Source organism: Phalacrocorax carbo, chromosome Z (assembly GCF_963921805.1).
Source record: "Phalacrocorax carbo chromosome Z, bPhaCar2.1, whole genome shotgun sequence".
In the NCBI taxonomy this organism is placed as follows: Eukaryota; Metazoa; Chordata; class Aves; order Suliformes; family Phalacrocoracidae; genus Phalacrocorax; species Phalacrocorax carbo.
In genome coordinates, this window is record NC_087548.1 from 1,589,701 (window position 1) to 1,609,035 (window position 19,335).

Sequence of the window (19,335 nt, forward strand, 5' to 3'; positions counted from 1 at the left end):
GACCAGAAACACTGGAAGATTGCAAAATGAAGGCTCTTTTCTTGCAGGGAGGTTTGAGAGGAAAATACGGGCAGATGTCTGATACATTCACTGTCTCTGCATGTATTTGTAAACAGAGCAGAGAAAATGAAGAAAAAAAACCCAACACAAAATGGTTCTCAGTAAGTGCAGAGGAGAAAAGGAAGTTAGAAAGCAGAATCTGGAAGAAGGAAGATGCCCGAAATAGTCCTTTTCCTTTTCTCTGTCTCTTCTGGGAACTCCTTCGCTGAAAAAATAAATGCTTAAAAACATGCCATCTTAGGTGAAATGCGAATTAGAATTCACGTATGGAAACTGCCCCTGGAACTCAGCCAAGTGGCACCTTTGTTCTTTTCATCATCACTTTTTGTTTCTATTTTCCCACTCTTTTTTTTTTCCTCTGCTCCCTCTTTATTGCGTTTTGGAGGTCTGGTTCTGCCTTGCTGAGCATCTGCAACTGTTGAAATCCTGGTAACTGCAGGATGTTGGCTTAATTTTTTAATTTTGTCCCATCTCTCCGGTCACACCCCTGGTTCTTTGTCCTTTCTTCCTACCCGCTCCCTCTCAGTTTTGCGCTTTTGCTTCTCCTGGACGCGTCTCCCGCTCCTCTCCGTTGCCCTCTGCATCCTCGGGGCCCTTCCCCGAGCCCCACCGCAGCGAGGCAGATCTAGCCAGCGCTCGCCGCGAGGGTTGAGTGTTGGTTTACCCAAATCAGGTGAGTCAGCCGACTCTTCCCCTCCGCTCTTGAGTCGCCAGCTCCTCGTTGGCTTTCTTGGAGTCAACGTCTCCAAAAGTCTATAATTTTCTCATTTCTCCGCAGCCTCTGTTGCGTTTTCTGTGCTGGCGTGGCTTTCCATCCCTTCACCCCACGCATCCGCTGGGTGCCAGCGGGGCTGGTGACGGCAGGCTCGCGTCTCGGAGAAGCACGACCGGAGTCGTGTTCAAGCGACTGCGACGCGGCGGAGGCTGATCCTCCCGTCCTCACATCCATGCGACCTGGTGGCAGGGAAAAAAAAAAATAATGAAAGAAAGAAAAAATAAAACCAAACCGATGATGGCAAGGCCATGCCCAGCTGCACGTCGCTCAGCTGTGCCCGAGGTTTTGCCTCTGACGCTGCTCTTCGAGTCCTCCCATCTTGGCTGGTCTCGCCGCTGACGGGGATCCCGGGCATCCCCCTCTGCTTTGTCCCTTCTGTGACGCACTCTTGAAAACATGGAGGTCTTTCTGCCGTGCCCATCACTATGGCCATTGACTACTTTGTTACTCAATTTCCCTCTCTGTGGATTTTTCCCTTACTCTTCTTTTCCTTCTGCTTTGCTTTCCTCATCCCCCAGGCTTCCTCGTGCCGTAGGTGACCATCTCCCAAGCCCTCCTCAGCCGCTCTTTGGCTCTCGCTCCTCCTGCTCTTCCTTTCCGTTCCCTAATGCCTACTGGAAGCAGTTGTGCTTTGGCGGGACCGTTGGGTGAGCTCTGCCTCCTGCTTGTCCGGGATCCCAGAAGAACGATGTCACGTTAGAGCAGAATTCACCTGCGGTTCCGGACCCGGCTGCGGGCGGTGGCGTTTGCTCTTGCACGGCTTGGGGAACGATCCGGGGCGGCTGCGTGATAAAGACAAACGGCAGAAAGAAATCAGAGCCTGAAGAGAAAACCTCCGCGTCTATTTATGTTATTGTTGCTTTTTTAGAGTGTGTGTTACTGCACAGGCATGACATAATGTGTAATTTTTTATTTTTTTCTCTAATTTAGTTGACCCCTTTTTAACTTTGGGCGTTCACGAGATGCAGTGTTCAGCAGTCCCATCTGGAAGACATTTTAACTGAACAGGATCTGCGGACTTAGAGGATCATATAGGGTGGGATAAGGCAGAAAAACAGTCAGGCAGCTAATGTTTAGGGTATGCTGAGCGCAGGGCAGCTCTTTGTGTGAGCAGCGATTCCTGGCGGGAGCGGAACAACCGGTGCGCAACAAAATAGGTGGCGTTGGTGCAGATTTCAGCGTTTCACCTCAAAACGAGCTGCGGTTTGTAAAGCTGGCACTTTGTAGCGCCTTTCTGAGTCGACGTCGGGCTTTGCAAGTTCCTACTCGATGGCGTTCGGCGCGTGCCGGGCCAGTCCCGCGCGAAACCCGCGCTTGCCGGAGCCCGGCGCAGGGAGCGCGTCCGTGCCGACATCCCTGGCGCCGAGCCTTCCCTGAGAGGCGCGAGGGTACAGCCAGTGAGCCTGATGAAGCTTTTTCGTAAACGCGAGCGGCAGGAGAGGGGATCATCGCGAGACTAAACCTGCCGCAAAGCCTGCGGCGCGGAGTCGGGGTGTTGGGCGCACGACGCACGGTGCGTGCCGGAGAACCGGCGTCAGTGGAAGGCGGCGGTGCGAAGGCGCGTGTGTGTGCGTGCGGGAGCAGTCTCGCACCTGCGCTCCCTTTCCGCAGCGCTACCCAACCTTTGGCGTGAACCCGGCCAGCCCCCGGCTCCCCCCGCCGGCCCGGCCGCGGCGGTGGGGGCGGCGTGCCGTGCCGCGCCGTACAGGTGGTTACCCGGGCTATGTACACTTGTTTTTCACGGTGCACCGTGCACTTAACGGCTCAGCGGGACCTGCAATTTCATACCTCTCACGGGGCCGGGGGGTGGTTTGCATGTGCTTTTCTGTGCTGGGGCTCATATGGTCTCAATTACCATTTGATGGCAACGCCAGGCCCGAGGCCTTTCGCATGTTTGTCCTGTGAGAAAGATCTGGAAGAGCCGACATCTGGTTTTGATTGCCGCAATTGCAGGTTGATAGAATAAACGCAGGGTGAGGTGGGTGGGTTTTCCTTCCGGCCCCTTCCAGGCCGGGCTGGTAATGTGCTTCACTGGCAGGGCTGCTCTTTTCATCAGCGCCCGCCGCCCCCGCGCCCCGCTCCTCTTCCTCTCCCCCCCCCTCCCCGCTCACCCGCAGCAACATGTGGCTGAAATTAGGGACCTGCGGTTTGAAAAGTGCCCTTCTGCTGGAAACCTGGAGCAGGTCAGCCCACGGAAAGGGGGGTCTGCTCCTCGCGCATATTAAAGCACAGAGTTTTTTCTTTTTTTCTAATTTTTTTTAATTTTTTTTAAACGAAAACCTGGGGAAATTAATCCCTAGCCTGGCAGAGCAGTCGCTGGTGTGATGGCAGAGGTGGGAGGAGCGAGGACAGCAGCTGAATGTATCCCTCAAAGCGGTTGTAAAGGAGGGAATAGTGATTTTTTTAGAAATTCTTTTTTTTTAAATATGTAATTTTTTTTAGTGTTGCTGGTGGATGCGTTTCCCTCTGCACGCACCCGGTCTGCCGGGGTCTCGCGTTCCGCCCGCTGCCGATGGGGTGTTCCCGGGCTGCCCTGCCGGTCGTAGGGGTGTGGAACAGGTTGTGGCCACGGAAGGTGTAATACCTGAGAGCGCGAAATGGCGGCGGTCGGTCCTTGGCTCGCGCGTGTTCAGTCCGCTTAGCGGGAGGCAACTGGTACCGCCACCGAGGCGGAGGTTGGCGGGAAGAGGCGGCATCGCGCGGCTGGTGCCGCCGGCTCGGAGGGGCTCCTGCAGCGAGCGCTGTCTGCTCGGTCAGGTACTCGCTTAAAAGAGTCTTTCCCTCTGTGCGAAGCTGACATCTGCTAATGCAGAGCAGCTTGTTCCAGCGAGCAGGTTTATTCCTCCTGACAGCTCTGATAGCCAGTACGCTGTGCCATTCGGTAATGCACTTATAATTTAATAAATGTTCTCTTTGAGATCTTAATTTTAAAGGAGTTTCACCATGTATTTTAAAGTCTCCGGACTGCTGATTGATGGGTTTATTCTCTTCACAAATGTCTCCTTATAGCAGGCACCTATTTAAATGGATTGCTCCGTGTATAGAAGTACACTGCCCTCAGTCACAGTTGTGTTTTACAGCCGGTGCTTTATGTTTGTGCCGCACGTGCCAAGTGATAGATTTTCCCCCCCTCCTCCTAATTTCTGCGTGTGAAGACCGGAACGGGGCTGCCCAAGCCCCGTTGGCACCGCCGCGGCCATCGCGCCGGAGGGATGCCCGCTGGTCCAGCCTCTCCCGAGCAGGGAAATGGAGACGCGTTTCAATCTGGGGGGAAGTTCGAAGTCGTCTGGCAGCGGTAGAGCCAGTGCCTGCGAGGAGGGGCGGAGGGAGCCGAGGAGAAGAGCCAAGGCGGAAGGGGAAGGGACGATCTCTCACGCCTCCTTGCTCAGGCTGGGTTTCCAAACACCTGCAGCCAGCTGCCCCGGCCAGCCTGATGGAGAGAGGCCGCGGTGGGTCAGGGGGACGGCCCGCCCCGCAGCGCCTCGCTGCTGGAGGCATCTCCTGGTCCTTGGCAAGCACACGCGTCCCCGTGGGCGACGTCTGCGAGGGGCGGCCGCGGCCCTGGCCTGCGGAGCTGGGGTCTCTCCCCCCAGGCCCTGCCAGCACCAACCAGCACACCTCCAGTTCACTCGACAGCAAATATTAAGACTTACTAATAGGCGTTTCCAAGGCCGTTTATTCTTTGTCTGATAGTCTCCGATCCCCAAGGCTTGAGCGCAGGACTGTGGGTAGAGGGGAAGCGCGTGGTCCATCCAGCCACAAGCATTAGGTGGTGGAGTCACCATCCCTGGAGGTATTTTCAAGAGGTGTAGACACAGCACCTCAGGGCATGGTTTAAGAAGCACGGTAGTGTTGGGTTGATGGTTGGACTTGATGATCCTAGAGGTCTTTTCCAACCTCTATGATTCTATGACTCTATGATCGGGGGATGCTCGGCTTGGCCAGAGGCATTGGGGCAGCGCCCGCCGCATCAGCAGCGCTGCTAACTGAGTCTCTTGAATACTGAAAAATGTTGGAATCGTCTTCGCAGGACAGCGAGCTTTCCGGAAGAAATTGAAGAAGAAAAGGTGTTTGGAACTTGCAGGCAGGCTCCCAAAAATGGCAACAATGTGATAATTTTTTCATCATGTCATATTACAGAATGGCGTGTTTTTCCCAGATCATTATTCATCATCTCTTCAAACCTCCCAGCATGAGTCAGAGTGATTTTCTAAATTCAGGCTCTCTTTTAAGAATATTAACATCGTTAAATCTATAATATCTTTTCTGTCAAATCAGAAAGTCACTTGCACACATCTGCGGTTAACTCTCTTTCACCTTTTTGGAGGCAGCATTTTACCATTTTTACCAGTGCCATAAATTTAACCCATTTTACTTTCGCTATTCTGGATCAAGTTAATGGGTTGTTTTCTTTATCAGCACTTACTCATGATACTTTATGTCTCTGTTTAAATGAGGTTATCGGCGCAATTCCATCGTTGTAAAATTATCTGGCAAACGTTTTTGGACAGATTATTAATGTGATTAAATAATACACTTTGTGCTTTTTTAAACATTGCTTCGTGGAAGGATGACAAAAAGACGGGGGCCAGTCAGAATATTGTTCATCCGGTTAGTCGTCTCCTACGCTCTCTTTATTGCCTGTTGAAAACACTGTAGTCCTGATGGTACAGAGGGAAACAAATCTGGAGACTCCTGCACATTTTAACACGAGAGGAATTTCCATGCGTGCTCTTAGCTAATGTCGTGATAACATGAGAATCCCACTGTGATAAAAATCTGAAAATTTATGGTGAAAGGGTGACACTTCTTCAGGAAACGGATGATTTTTTTTAGAAAAGCTACCTTATACCTCCTCCAATTCTCCCTATGACTGAACGTGTCACCGCAAAATGAGTTAATTTGCTTCAGCCCAGTGGCCTCCACTGTGTGAAAATTCAGCTGTAAAACCAACAGAAGAATAAATCAAGTATCTGGCTTCAGCGAGGAAGAGTTACACCCAGTTACATGACACTTTGTAAGCTGGCATTTATTTTGGCTGGTTTTCCCGTCATTTCATGACCGCCAGCCTCTCTCTGCCCTCCCCTGCTCCTTCCCTCCTCGACCTCCATGCTGGCCGGCGTGCCCAGGCGAGCCCGCGCCGGCGCGTGCCAAAGCCTTCGTTCAGTGTCTTTATACAACTGCAAAGAACAGGAAAGAAAAACCCCCAGAGGCGTTTGACGGGGCCCGAATCGCCGCCTTGTCCCGCTGCGAGCGGGGCGGGCGGACCGCACCTCGCGCAGGTGAGGCCCAGCGGCCTGCCTCGCCGCGGACGTCCCCCGCCGGCGCCGCGGCTTCAGCCGCCGCCCGCCGCCACGGTTTTCTGTAAATTCACCGAAGTGCTGGCTGTGGCAGTTTGGGTTATTTCCGAAGGGTGCTCCTGGGGACCCCCGCCGGCGTGGCGAGCAGCGCTGGCGCGGGGGGCGGCCGCAGCTCAGGCACCCGCCCCGGAGCCTCTGGCCCTGCAGCTTTACGGTTCGGTTTGACAACAAGCAGCGAAGCGAAGCAAACTCGTAAATTAGGGAATAAGTCAGCAAGAGGCGTAAAATCCATACTCGTTTTCTTTACAGCGCGTACTGGGAGCTGTTAGACCTTTATAACTCATGCTCTGCAGGTACCGCAGAAAGCTGAGGTGCAAAGCCAAATTTCCGTCAGCGGGACGGGGCCCTTTCCGAGTGTAGTTTTGGTTGAGCTGGAGTCATGTCTGAAAGCAGTTAGCTTGGGGGAATATAGGAAAAAAAACCCAGGCGTTAGGTTGAGACGAATGAATATCGCCGTGAGCAGGAGGGCAGGGCTGCGCGGGGAGCGGTGGGCGGGAAGGGCCCGTCCCTGCCCTGGGGCAGAGGTGGCAATCACTCCTAAAAGAGCCAGGAGCGGTCACAGGGGACGCGGGAGGGGTTTTCTTCATCTCCTTTCAAGCCAGGGCCCATCTCATTTTTCCCAGGTAGCTGCTCTTCTCGCGTGGTGGCTGGGATGCGCTGGAATCGTTGCCTCACGGATGAGGTCATCGGGGGAAACTCCCCAGCAGTCGGGGCGCTTTGTGGGGTACCCGTCAAACGAGCAAAAGGGAGGAGAGCTGTAACTGCGCCTGACCTTTTCGCTGGGCAAGTTAAAACCACATAGTTTTGGCTGTTTTTCCTCAGAAACGTGCATCAAACTTCTATGCAAGCTTGGTAACCTCAAGTGCGACAAGTAGGGGACAACCGAGGTCTGCCTCGCTAAGAGCAAGACGTGCTCGCCTCTGGGTAGAGGGGCGATTGCTCTCACAGGTCGGTGGCACGGGCACCCCTGTGTCCAGCCAGGGTGGTGCTGGAGGGGTGGGGCAGGGCAGGGCGGGCACCGCCCTTCCCAAGAGACCCACCCCACTCCGTGGGCGCAGCCCAGAGAGAAAACCCCGCGCCGGGCAGCGGCGCGCGCCGAGGGAAAGGCCCCGAGATGTTCAGTATATCGTGATAGAGCCGAACAGAGGAATCGCTGTACGTGAAATACCGGTGCTTGGGGCAGCTGTTGTGTAAGGGCACCCGCTACGCCTCCGCGAGACGCGTCGGAGCAGCGCAGCCGCTCCGCGGTCGGCCTGCACGTCGCTTGGCTTGGAAGTGCAAGGGGTGCCCGACGTGCCTGGCGTGCTGCCTTCGATGCCCTTGCGTCCAGCCTGCGTGCCCGCTTCCTCGCGCGCTGGGCGCTGGGTATGTGCAAGCACCCTGGCTTTTCCCTACCCGTCCACCTTTAATCTTTCAGCATTAAACCTGGCATTCAGGTATCTTTTCTGAAAACCTCCGCAGTTTCTGTAGGGTTGTTCTCTGAGAGCTGCTGAACTTGCGTGAAGCGGTTTTGAAGCTGGTGTGGGAAAGGGCAGGGTTGGGAAGGGGTGCTGGGGGGAGGCATCCCCTTACCCTCCCTCTGACCAGAGAGGGGAGGTTTGGGCTGACTGATGCCTCCCACAGCTCTCCTCCATCCCACCTCTCAGGATTTTCAAAAAGCCTGTTGCCTGTGTCCCCGACCTCCCCTCCCTTAGCTGAATCACAGCACTCGTCTTTGCAAGGTGCAGAGGGGCTGAGGTCAAGAGGGACTTTCTCCCCAGCCCCAGGTTGAAACCCTCACTAATGTCCCACGCCAGCTTGCTTTCTGCATTACTCAGCATCCTAAAGGGCAAGCTGATCCGAAAACAGCGACACCAAAGGGGCTGATATCAGAGGTGGCATAGCTCGCAGCTGGTGCCTGCCCTGACCGATGGGTGCGGGGACCGATCCTGGGCTGGCGGGACCTCCCAGTCCCTCGCTGCCACAGCGGAGGCTGGCACAGCGGTGCCCGGCGAGAGCACGTGGCAGCCCTGCTCCAAAAATCACAGCCCGGCACAGCCAAGAGCGAGGTGCTCCGTCCTGGCCAGGGCCAGCCCTGCCCGCCCCCGTGCAGGCAGGCAGCAGGGGTTGGCTATTACTCGTTATATATTTATGCCTTTAATCCAGTTAAATGCTGACACACCAGTAGAAAGTTTGCTCCCACGGTACCGGTGTCGCGGCAGCTGGCAGGGATTGCATCCCACGCTGGTGCCTCCGGCTCGGCGGCGCAGGCTGTCGGCTTTGCTCGGGGTTGGTTTGGCTGGTTGGGTGCAAATCTGTGCTGCCTCTTGTTTTACCCGTCCAAACAATCTTCAGGCTTTCCTGGGGCTCGCTCCTGGCCCCCACAGGCAGTGGGGCATTTCCTCTTCTCCTGAGCACCCCAAATCTATGTCAGCCTCGACTGAGGCGTAAGGCGCTGCACTAAGAAAGAAAAAGAAAAAAGGCTTTTGCTTTGCTTTGTAACATTAGGTTTGTCCCAGACACGGCGCTGCTGTTGGCCCCGTCTGCACGGGTGCTGTTGAGGCTCACGAAGCCAGGGGAGCTGCCGAACCACTCGGGGATGCGATGCCCGGCTGCCTGGCTCCATCCCACAGCCCTGCTCCTCTCTTGGGCTCGGGGGGGCCCCATGGAGTGCGGGAAAGTGGCTCAGCATCCCACAGCCCTTGGCTTTTTGCGCCCTGGTTTTTGGTTTTTTGGGTGGTTTGATTTTTTTTTTTTTTTTTTAATGAAACCTATGCTCCCCCTGCCCTGGCTGGGGGATGCTGGCAGAGGAGGGCCGGGCGCTCTTCCCAGCCCCGCCGGCGGCCGTGCTTCGCTGGTGGATTTCTCTTGCCTTTCGCTGTGACCTGCGAACGTCGGAGCAGGCGCTCTGCCAATTTTGTGATCTGCTGCCTGCTTCAAAATGGAGGCAGGAAGGTATCCATTTTCATCAAGGAGATGACAGTGCTTCAGTCTTCCTGACCATCTGGAGAGAGGCACCTCCAGCACAGAAACAAAGCGCGGAGGAATATAGAGAGCGTATAAGCAGAGGGAATAAATTGCGCTGTAAATAATAACTTACGTTTATCAGCCCGGACTGGTTTTGGGGGAATTTTTTGGGGGTTTTGGTTTGTATTTAACTCCTGTCCTGGTTGAACTAAACTAAAGCAAGAAATAGAACAGATATTTTCTAAAAGGCAAGCTGCAGAAAGCTCTGGTGTATCAGTAAACAATATAAGTAAATGAGTGTTTTGGCACACGTACTAAGTTTATTGCACAGACAAATATAATAAGTCCTAAGAAAGGAGGAGTTTTTCCCCTGATGTGTACACATGCTGTGTTGGTGGTCTTGTGGAGATCCAGGTTTTTAATAGTCCTTTCAAGCTTCTCTGGAAAGAGCTTGATCCATGGGAATTTAATATCCCAAGATATGTTTGTAATTTCCAGTATCCTCGATAATGCTGTTTTTCTCAATTTCTTTTTTTAATATTTTTTTTCAGTTTGGGAAATAAAGTTTTTTACTTCCTTGCAGTGCTTTCAGTTTTGTTCTTAAGTGGGTGAAGTCTGTACGCTTTCATACAAGAAAATCAGCATTGTTTCAAGTTCCTGTTTATTTTAAGCTCCGTAATGCTCTAGGAAGAACATATGTGCATCTGTTTGTTCATTTTATTTACAGAAATGCGTAGTTTGACAAATACCTTGCAAATATCCTTGTTTAAAGCTGGAAAATGTCAGGCTGGAGTTTCTTTTGAAGCTTAAGATTTATTTTCCAGTCACACATCTACTGAGGTTTTTGTGTTCAGAGAGAAGAATTATGTGGTGTTGTGAACTGATTTATACTGAGCAAGGTAAAAACTCAATATTTCTTTCCTGCTTCCTGCTAAAGGCATACTAAATTAGTCTTTTTTCCTTAGGTTTATGCCCCGTCAGCAAGCACTGCCGACTACAATAGGGATTCACCAGGTTATCCATCCTCAAAACCAGCAGCCAGCACTTTTCCTAGCTCCTTCTTCATGCAAGGTAAGACGCTGCTTTCAAAAGGAAATCTATTTTGCATGCATTTTCTGTGTTTGTATTTTGGTTTATAGGTAGTCAAGACACGCTGGAATATCATCTTGTGGTCTGAGGCATTACCATTAAAATGAAGACCTGTACGTCTTCGTTTGGCCATTATGCCTCTGCACATCTTGTTTTGATCCTGCAGAGAAGCAGCATAATGAATAACTTGCCAGCCTCTTATCACCTGAGGTTCTCGAAGCATTATTTTTCCAGCATGTGCGTGTGCACAAAGATTATGCGTCTACTCAATGCACGCAAATCGGTGCATGTGTTTTGTGCTTCGTTGTTTTATGTTAATGAGAAAGATTTTGTCTTACATAAAGTATAGAGCGCTGCAAGTATGTCTGTTTGCGTGCATGTGGAATTGCAGCAACCTTTTTAAAGTGAAGCAGTTCCTCTCATTCGAGGATGGGTTAATAGTTTTCACGTATTCGCTGCTACCATGTTCTATTTCTCGCGACGATTACGTGCCAGTACAACGAAATTTGGTATAACTTAGTAAACGAGATTCCTAGAGATTGGAAAGATCCACGCACAATTAGGATACTCATCTTTTGCCACATTTAGGGCAAAATAATTAGCTTTTAAACACTTCTACACATACTCTGCTTTAGGCTAAGTAAAGGGTAAGTAAATCTGTTTAATTCAGCAGGACTGCTAAGCTGAAGTATTTGCAGGGCAGGGGACTGGATTTTATTCTATATACAGATATATATGCTCTCCGATTCCCACCCTTAGGAGAGAAAACCAAAGAGAAGCCATTTTTCTGTCCCCCGGACCTGAAGGTCGTGGGCGCTGCTCAGCGTCCCCAGGGGTGGCTCGGCTCCCCGTCCCAGGGTGACCGGGCCCGCTCCTGCGGAGCTCCGCCACGCCTCCGGCTCTTCACCGGAGGATGCCGGTGTCGGGGTTTCCGTTAGGCAGCCGCCGCGGGAGGACGAGCTGGCTGCTGCGAGGGAGCCGCAGCAGGCAGGGACGCGGGCAGGAAGGGCCACCGGACCCTCCCGACGCGGGTCCGGGGCTCGAGGGGTTCTGCTGGTCCTCCACCAGCTCTGGTGGCTCCTCGCGGGAGGGAAGAGGGCATGGTTCAAAGCACTGACCCCGCTGGTCACCTCCTGCGGTGGGCCATCCGCATCCGGGCCATCTCCGGAGCGGTGGGAAGTATGGGCCGTGACGGAAAAGCGAACGGTGCTCTTGGCTTAAAGCATGGATAAACACCGCCCGAAGAGCAACCTGCTATGAGGCTCCTATAGAGTTATAAAGCCAGGGATTAATAGACTTCTAATGGTATCAAATATTTACCCTTTGTAGTGCTTAGCCCTTCTGCGGTTTTAAATGTTATCTTCTCGCAGATTCCTATTGAAGACATAGATCTGAGTTAAATGACTGTTCAAACAGCCACGGGAAGGTGATGCTAGAAGTGCTGCTGCTGCCGGGGTGTTTGAAGTGTATAAATAAGGCAGGGCTGTAGGTGAGACACAATAATTTTTTATTAGGCCAACTCCTGCAGTCTGAAAAAGCCGACCACTTTTCCAGGCCACGTGCCCGTCTTTCAGGTCTGCTGATCATTATGGAAAAGTTACCTTTTTTTTAGTCATTTTTTTGTTAAGACGTTGGCATTCTTCCAGTAGAAAATACATTTCGCCGCATTATTATAATTCCGTTTCAGCATGTCTAGTTAAATGCAAAATACGCAACCAACTGTTTCACTCGGTAAAATCTGGGGAGCCCTTTAGATACTCCTCAGTGCCCATTGGACCTCGGCAGCGAACCGGCCTGAGGGATGAACGCCGTGCTTAGGAGATGCGGAGGCACGAGCTGTGAAACCGCTGACAGGGGAAGCCATACAAGCGGTGCTCCTCTCTTTTTAAACAAACAAACAAACAAAAAGCCCCAACAAAACAACTCAGAAAACTTTCTGGTTGGGGAAACGTTCAAAGTTCAGGAATTACCCCGTCATTTACCAAGTTGAGGCTTCTCCAGAGCTCGTTGGCGCATCCTCGTTCTGTAGGCATCAGCATATTTCCTTCCAATATTCAGACTTCTGTCTCTGATGGAATTTGTTATAATGGAGTTTATGTACTTGAGTTTATGGTACCAGAGCAGGAATAAAGCAGCAGGAAATTTCAAGCCTAAGTGATGTGACTGCAATGAAGCATTGCAGGATGACACCAGTGTTCACCGTTCCTCCGTTCAGCTTCGTTTCTATTAAAGTACATGGCTTTGTGCTGAAGCGACGCAGCCCGATAGCCCTGTTAGGGTCGTTTGGGTGGAGTGGAAGCTGGTGAAGCTGGTGAAGGGTCTGGAGAGCAGGTCTTGCGAGGAGAGGTTGATGGAGCTGGGGGGGGGTTAGCCTGGAGAAGAGGGGGCTGAGGGGAGCCCTTCTCGCTCTCTGCAGCTGCCTGAGAGGGGCTGGAGTGAGGGGGGGGCTGGTCTCTGCTCCCAAGTCACCAGGGACTGGGCGAGAGGGAACGGCCTCAGGCTGCGCCAGGGGAGGTTTAGGTTGGAGATGAGGGGAAATGTCTTCCCTGCCAGAGCGGTCAGGCCCTGGCACAGGCTGCCCAGAGAGGTGGGGGCGTCACCGTCCCTGGGGGGGTTCAAAGGACGTGCAGCCGTGGCCCTTGGGGCCGTGGTTTAGGAGGCCTGGGGGTGTTGGGTTGGGGGTTGGCCTTGATGGTCCCAGAGGTCTTTCCCAACCTTAACGATTCTTTGATTCTATGAGTTTGTGGAGGCACAGAGCCGGCGGTTCTGCAGGGTCTGGCGCCGGCGGCCAGCGGTGTTCCCTTCCTGTGTTACAGATGGCCATCACAGCAGCGACCCATGGAGCTCCTCCAGCGGGATGAACCAGCCCGGCTACGGGGGCATGCTGGGCAACTCGTCTCACATCCCCCAGTCCAGCAGCTACTGCAGCCTGCACCCGCACGACCGCTTGGTAAGACGCAGGGGCGGGCACGGCGGGGCGGGCACGGCTTGCAGCGGGCGGGGGTCGGCACGTCGCACCCACCCGCTGGCCGCACGGGCACGGCTTCGAGTTGTGCCGCTAAAACCTTCTCCACGCACCGTTGTGCGTTCCCGACTCTGCAAAACCGAGTTTGGGAAATCTCAGAAAACCTTGCCCTAGCGATTTTGTTGAGGCTCTGCTGAGGGAAGGAGTTTTAAGCTGAAGGGTGGCGGAGGTTGGGAAGCTCTTGGGAGCGGAGGTGGCTGCCTCTGCCTTTGGAAGGGTGGGGGTTTGGTCCTGCCACAGCTTCTCCCCGTGTGCAGCCCGTGGTTCCGCTGAAGGTCACCACCTCTGTACAGAACCTCTCCCAGCGCTGCTGGGAAGTGAAAAGAGGAGCAAAAAGTCGTCACGCAGACTGTTCCTTCAGCCGGAGTCGCAAGAAGAGGGTTGAGCCTCGTGTTTGTGCCCCCTTGCTCGCCCTGTGGCCGCCAGCCTCCCGACGAGCTGCACACGCCCGTGCTATGTGGCGTTTCTCATTTATGGCAGCCAGTGTCTTTCGCTGGTCTGAGTTTACAGATAACTATCTAGCATCAATTTTCTGCTTTAAAAAAAAAGAGCTTTTTTTATTTTCTCCGGTACATCCTGATCTCTCGCAGGAGGAAGTTGCTGGGACCGATTCCATCTATTGTATTGGAACAGAATAAAAATGGAATTAAATCTGAGCTGAGTACAGCTTAGGGGATATTCTCCTAATATCACGGCTGAACTGATTGTGTAGAAATAACACTGGCTTGCATTGATTCAGTTCATTTTGTTTTTAAGTAAGAGGTAAAGAGCAGACAGCTAAATTTTCCTCAAAAGGTGTGAAACATTACAAGTGATGTTCTATGCTGTACCTCTACTTCTCATTCTTGAAGACCATTAAAAAGGAAGCGTAATGAGCAGTACAGGTTTTAAGGGAAGGAGGAGTCTGTTGCTGTAAAGTCTTGCAGAACCGTCTTTTGAGGAATAAGAATTAAACTCACTCTTGCAAACTGAAAATTAATTTGCAAAACAAATCTTTTAAAGTCTCACATTTAATGAGGTTAGCACACTGCTATGTAAAATTAATAGGAAGTCAAAAGCAAAAGAAATTGCCTCAAAAACTGCTTAATCATGTCCTTATAAAAGGCATAATTAAGGCACTAAGCAAACTTAACGTTGCTGTGAAGCGACAAGCATATATAATAAAAATTGAGCATAACTTTTAAAACCCAATTTAATCTAATTTGTTATCTACGCTGCAAGTCATTCATCAGAATTAGGTGGCTTTTCCTAGTGTCAGCTCAGGGTAGACGTAAGACAGCTGAGTGCCTTCGTGGGGCGAGTCTGCAAACATCTTTGCATTCAAGTTTGCCTCGTTTCTGAATTTCTTGGGTCTGTAACATGTAGGGGTTTTCACAAAGAGTTAAAGTATTTCTGCAATGTAAAACGGGTAGGGGTATTCCACCTAAACTCCCCAAAATGTTTTTCTCTGTAGGTATTGTTATATTTATCCTAAATTTCAGAGATAGTGAGGACAGCTGGTGGAAGTTCGAGTTGCAGGTGTTGAGCACCAACGACGCTCGTGTTAGTCACTTATTATGTATGTCTGGACTGGCAGAGCCTTCTGTATTTTAGAAGGCACTGGGACAGAAGGGAGGCAGCAATACTTTAAATAAACTCTGCATCATTTCTGCTGGAGCATCCATGAGTGGTCAGCTTGTGGAGGAACGTTTGAGTGATTTCAGTCCGGTTCCCTGCAAACGTCCTTAACTTCTCAGTGACCTGTAGAGAAAATGCCTATAGCAAAAGAACGAAAAGCTGCTATTTATTCTTTTTACTTTCTCAGGCATATCAGTGATTTTCGAAATAGATGCAGTGAATGGAGAGGATGGTTCTCCACTAAGTTGTGTTCGGATCCCATCTTTTTCCTAAAATGTTTGGCAGCATGGTTTGATGTCTCCCCCCGAGAAACGAGACAATCCCAAAGCAGCGCTTCGATACGTGCCACGGAACAGCCGTTCCGCGGGGGAGATGGAGTCGCTTGTGTTCAGACCGTTGACCTAAGCGCTCCTCTGCTCGCTTCTCCATCACATGAGGAATTCTGTTCAGCTGTGCCATTTCAGCCGGTTGGGCTCGGGGCTGAGCTCCTGGAGTTGGTTTGTGATGAGTCAAAGCCTGAAATTGCCATTCAGACCACAGTTAGAGCTGATGGTCGGTTTTTCATGGGTAAGAGAAATAGGTTTGGGCGATGATGATTACATTCCTCGAGCTAACTTTAAAGCACTCGATTACTTGGCACTTAATGACAAGAAATCCTGTAAAAGTAATTAAATAGTACAAATGAAGGGAAGGATGCTTTCAGCCGAGGGAGGCAGAGGGCACAGAGATGATCTTGCACCAACTTCAGTGCCTTGATCCTGGGCCAGGCACCGCCACGTGTCTCCAGCGACCCGTGTTTCTGGGGAGGCTTTGTACCAGAGTCTCCAAAACCTAGAGGTCTTCTGCAGGACCTCTTCTCTGCGGGGGGCAGTGCTGTGATGGAGATGGGAGCTGGGCATGTTCTAGGACCTGTCTGCACACAGCGTCTTACACTGATCAAGGAAAGACTGTTTGACGGTGACAAGCGACACGAGTGTAAGCTGGGTTTATAGTAATGCAAATTCAGCAAAACGTTTGACCGCAGCGTCACAGTGAGGAAGGTTTGTGCTGATCCAGCCCCGTAGCTACCAAAGTCTTCCTTGCGCTGCCCAGACGCTTGTCCCGCGCTTGTTTGGAGAACTTGATCCCGTTGGTTTTCCATCGTCTGTCGCACAGGCGCTGCGATGGGAGGGAACACTGACCCGGTTGGTGAGCTGGGGCACCGGTGTGCTTCCGTATGGCACGTTTTGTCATACCGGCTGCGCACGTCTCGTAGTCAGATCCTGGGTTTAATGTCAAAAGCAGTGTGGGGTTTTGCCGCTTCCCTTGGAAGGCTTCTCCTCCAGCCAGCAGCTGTCCCTCTCAAAAAGCTTTGCTTGATACATCACCTGACTTTTCTTTCTTAATTTCTTCTCGTTACATCTCTGTGGTACCATAATCAGTTATGAACTGCGCACTGTGGGTGTTCATCCACATCAGATAACGCTGTGTCTCCTCCAGAAGACGTCAAATTAGGGTAGAAAAATATGCTCCCTGCTTAGTCGTAGGGCAGCATTCCGCTTTTCTCGGGGGGGTGAAGTACGACAGCGCTTGGGGCTGGGGCGATACGAGCAGCCTGCTGCCTTCCATGTTCTCCAAAGTTAAAACATTTCCCCTTTTTTTTATCCTTTTTGCCACAGAGCTACCCATCACACTCCTCAGCAGACATCAATTCCAGTCTTCCTCCGATGTCCACCTTCCACCGCAGTGGCACAAATCATTACAGCGCGTCTTCTTGCACACCCCCTGCCAACGGGACGGACAGTATCATGGGTGAGTTGAGGTCGGGCGCTGGGGCTGCCGCCCGCGGCTCTCCCTTTCCCTCCTGTCTCCCCTCGCACCTCCTTATAGAGCTGAAATCAAGGCAGAGGGTTATTTGATGATATATCACAGTGTGCAGAAGGGCTAGCTCCTCAGTTGAGTAGATGCAGAGAGAGAGCAGGAATTTCATGGAAATAAGCACGCCATAGTTGACCTTCACCTCCTTTGCTTATGCATTTGACTACTGCTGCCTCTTTTTGTGAATTAAATAGGATCACAGCAAAGCGTTTTGCTTCACAGCTTGTACGGACGACGTTGCACTGGCCAAGTGCCTCATCCCACTGGTTTTGAAGTCCGATTTTATTGTCTTTAGTGATGTAATCGCCTGCAGTGAGGTGATACTTCTGTGTCATGACATTCATCTCCTTCGGTTCTTTGCTGGGTTTCCACGTGGCGTGGGGGACGCGGCGATGGCGGCGTGTCCCTGTAAGGAGGAGAGCCGCCTCTGACGGTGCTGAGAGTGACTCTGAATTAAGGGCATGCCTCTGTCTACTTAAATATTTGGCAAATAATGGATCATCCTTAAATACAGGAAACAAAAAAATATTGCTTTCCCTGTATCTCAAAGAGCAAATAGAGCTAATTAAATAATTGGTAAATAGGGAACACATCGTTGGACACATGTTTCGGATTACACACATGGTTCCGTATTGAATGACTGCGAGCAGGACTAATGCAGTAAGAATGGAGGGTGGGTTCAAACATTAACACATGGGCATCATATTTTTCAAGGTCTCTGAACAAAGAAGAAACTAAATACAGTCTCTTCTTAATCTGTCACTGTCTGAGAAAAACGTATCCCGTTTCAGGATAGCATTTCTGTGCTCAGTCTTGCCATTCCATGGAGAGTTCTTCCTTTACAGCGTATTGCCGCTTCTGTGCGTGTGACGTGGGAAAATCACTCTCTCTTCCTCCCCCAAAACACATCTAGTGGAGCCAGATTGAATTGTGTCTTCACACCAGTTATGCAGAAGCCTTCCAGGTCACATTTAGGGATGGAGAATCTTGCAGAGGGACATAAACAGGTCGCGGTGCGAATGCACCCTCCTGCCCCCGTGCCCCTGGGAGCCACCCGGAGAAGTGCCGAAACTTCCTCTGTTAAAAAAAAAAATGCATCCAGATCTTCATTTGGATTCATCTGAAAAACCCAGCGTGTGAATCAGAAGAGCAACAATACAAAGATGGAGATTTTTTTAGCAGCTGTAAATATTCAACAAGTAGTACTGTTGAGCTGTGTCTGAACCGAGGGCGGCAAAAGTATTTCTTGGATCTCGATGCAAGTCGTATTCTCCTCCTAAACCAGCGAACCTCCCCTGAAGTCTGGGCACGCACTGTCTTTCCCCTGATTTTCCCGAGAAGGCCGCCGGAGCTGGCCCAGGCAGGAGCTGACGCGCCTCCGTCCCGGTCCCCGGGCGGGATGCGTTGGCGTAGCCCCGCCGTGCCGTCCCCCCGTGGGGACACAGCCCACGGCGAGCAGGGCTCGGGCAGGTGAGCTGCCTGCCCCGATGAGAGGCAGCGGGGAGAAAATCCTTTCAGGGGACTACAGGAAGGCTTTGGCAGCGGTTAACTGTCTGCTGAGCGTTGGCTTTTTATTTTCGGAGGGCTGAAGCAGTGCAGTGTTTAAGCAACCCGTTATTGAGATGGAGCGCCTTTAGCATATGCTGTACGAGTCTATCGTACCCATCTGATGCACGTATTAATCCCGCTTGCTGCTTTCACTTCTAATGACATGTTGTTTGTATGACATTATGCACTGTGACACGCAGCTTTTCCAGGAGAAACATTATGTGCATTTCCCCTTGAGGCACTGGTTTCACAGTAATTTTATTACCAGAGCAGTCACATAATACTGCACTGTATATTTTACAAGAATGTTAAGCTCCCAGTTACAGGAGGGTGGTGAACTGTTGCGCAGTAGAAGAAGAATACGACTTCTATCCAGCAATGTCACTTCCTCATAATTTGGGAAGATCATCAGCTGCGAATACCGAGATGGTGCAAGTTTTTCCACTCTCCTTAACATAGAAACATAATTTCCAGTCTGCTGTTTCAGAAAGCGCTATTCCATCAGAACAGCGTGAGTTTGTGCTAGAACTTAAACTATAAAAAGTCTGGCTGGAATTCTCTAGTAGAAGGCTCCAGCCTATCGGTTACACTAGATGCTTTGCTAGATATAATTATACTCGCTGAGATACAGATTCCTGGAAGTTTATTCAATAATCTTACGATTTACAATCAGAATCCCACCAGAAGGATGTGAAAAGGCTGCACTTCATCATTCTGTCCCTTTGCCTTCCAGCGCGGAATTGTTCTTCGCAGAAACATGCTGAGAAAGTTTTAGGAGATTAACTGTAACAATAAACACGCTCTTCAGCAGAGTTAGAATCAATCCATCAAAAGGTTGCGGTCTTTCACTTGTCTCGTGAGCGGGGGAAACAGCTCACAAAGGCGACAGCTTTTGCGGGGCATTCTCAAGTTCTCTTTTACAATCCTGTTCCCAAGTTATCTTTGTCCTTCGCATCACGCCAAAATTTGCTGATGCTTCACGTCAGTGGAGACCTGCCTTCGCAACTGGGGAAGCCAGCGTTCAAGCTCACGTGTGCGTAGTTGTATTCTCTAATAAC

The 19,335-nt window shown here is 51.2% G+C and overlaps 1 protein-coding gene across 18 annotated transcripts in view; it reads left to right on the top strand.

Moving 5' to 3' along the window:
• Positions 1-19,335, top strand: part of TCF4 (transcription factor 4) — a 243,956-nt gene that overhangs the window by 187,978 nt on the left and 36,643 nt on the right. For all 18 annotated transcript variants that reach the window (XM_064438948.1, XM_064438947.1, XM_064438955.1 and 15 more), the window contains 3 exons: positions 10,107-10,212; positions 13,047-13,180; positions 16,531-16,663. In XM_064438948.1, the coding sequence (XP_064295018.1) occupies positions 10,107-10,212; positions 13,047-13,180; positions 16,531-16,663 (373 nt within the window). The remainder of the gene's footprint in view (positions 1-10,106; positions 10,213-13,046; positions 13,181-16,530; positions 16,664-19,335) is intronic.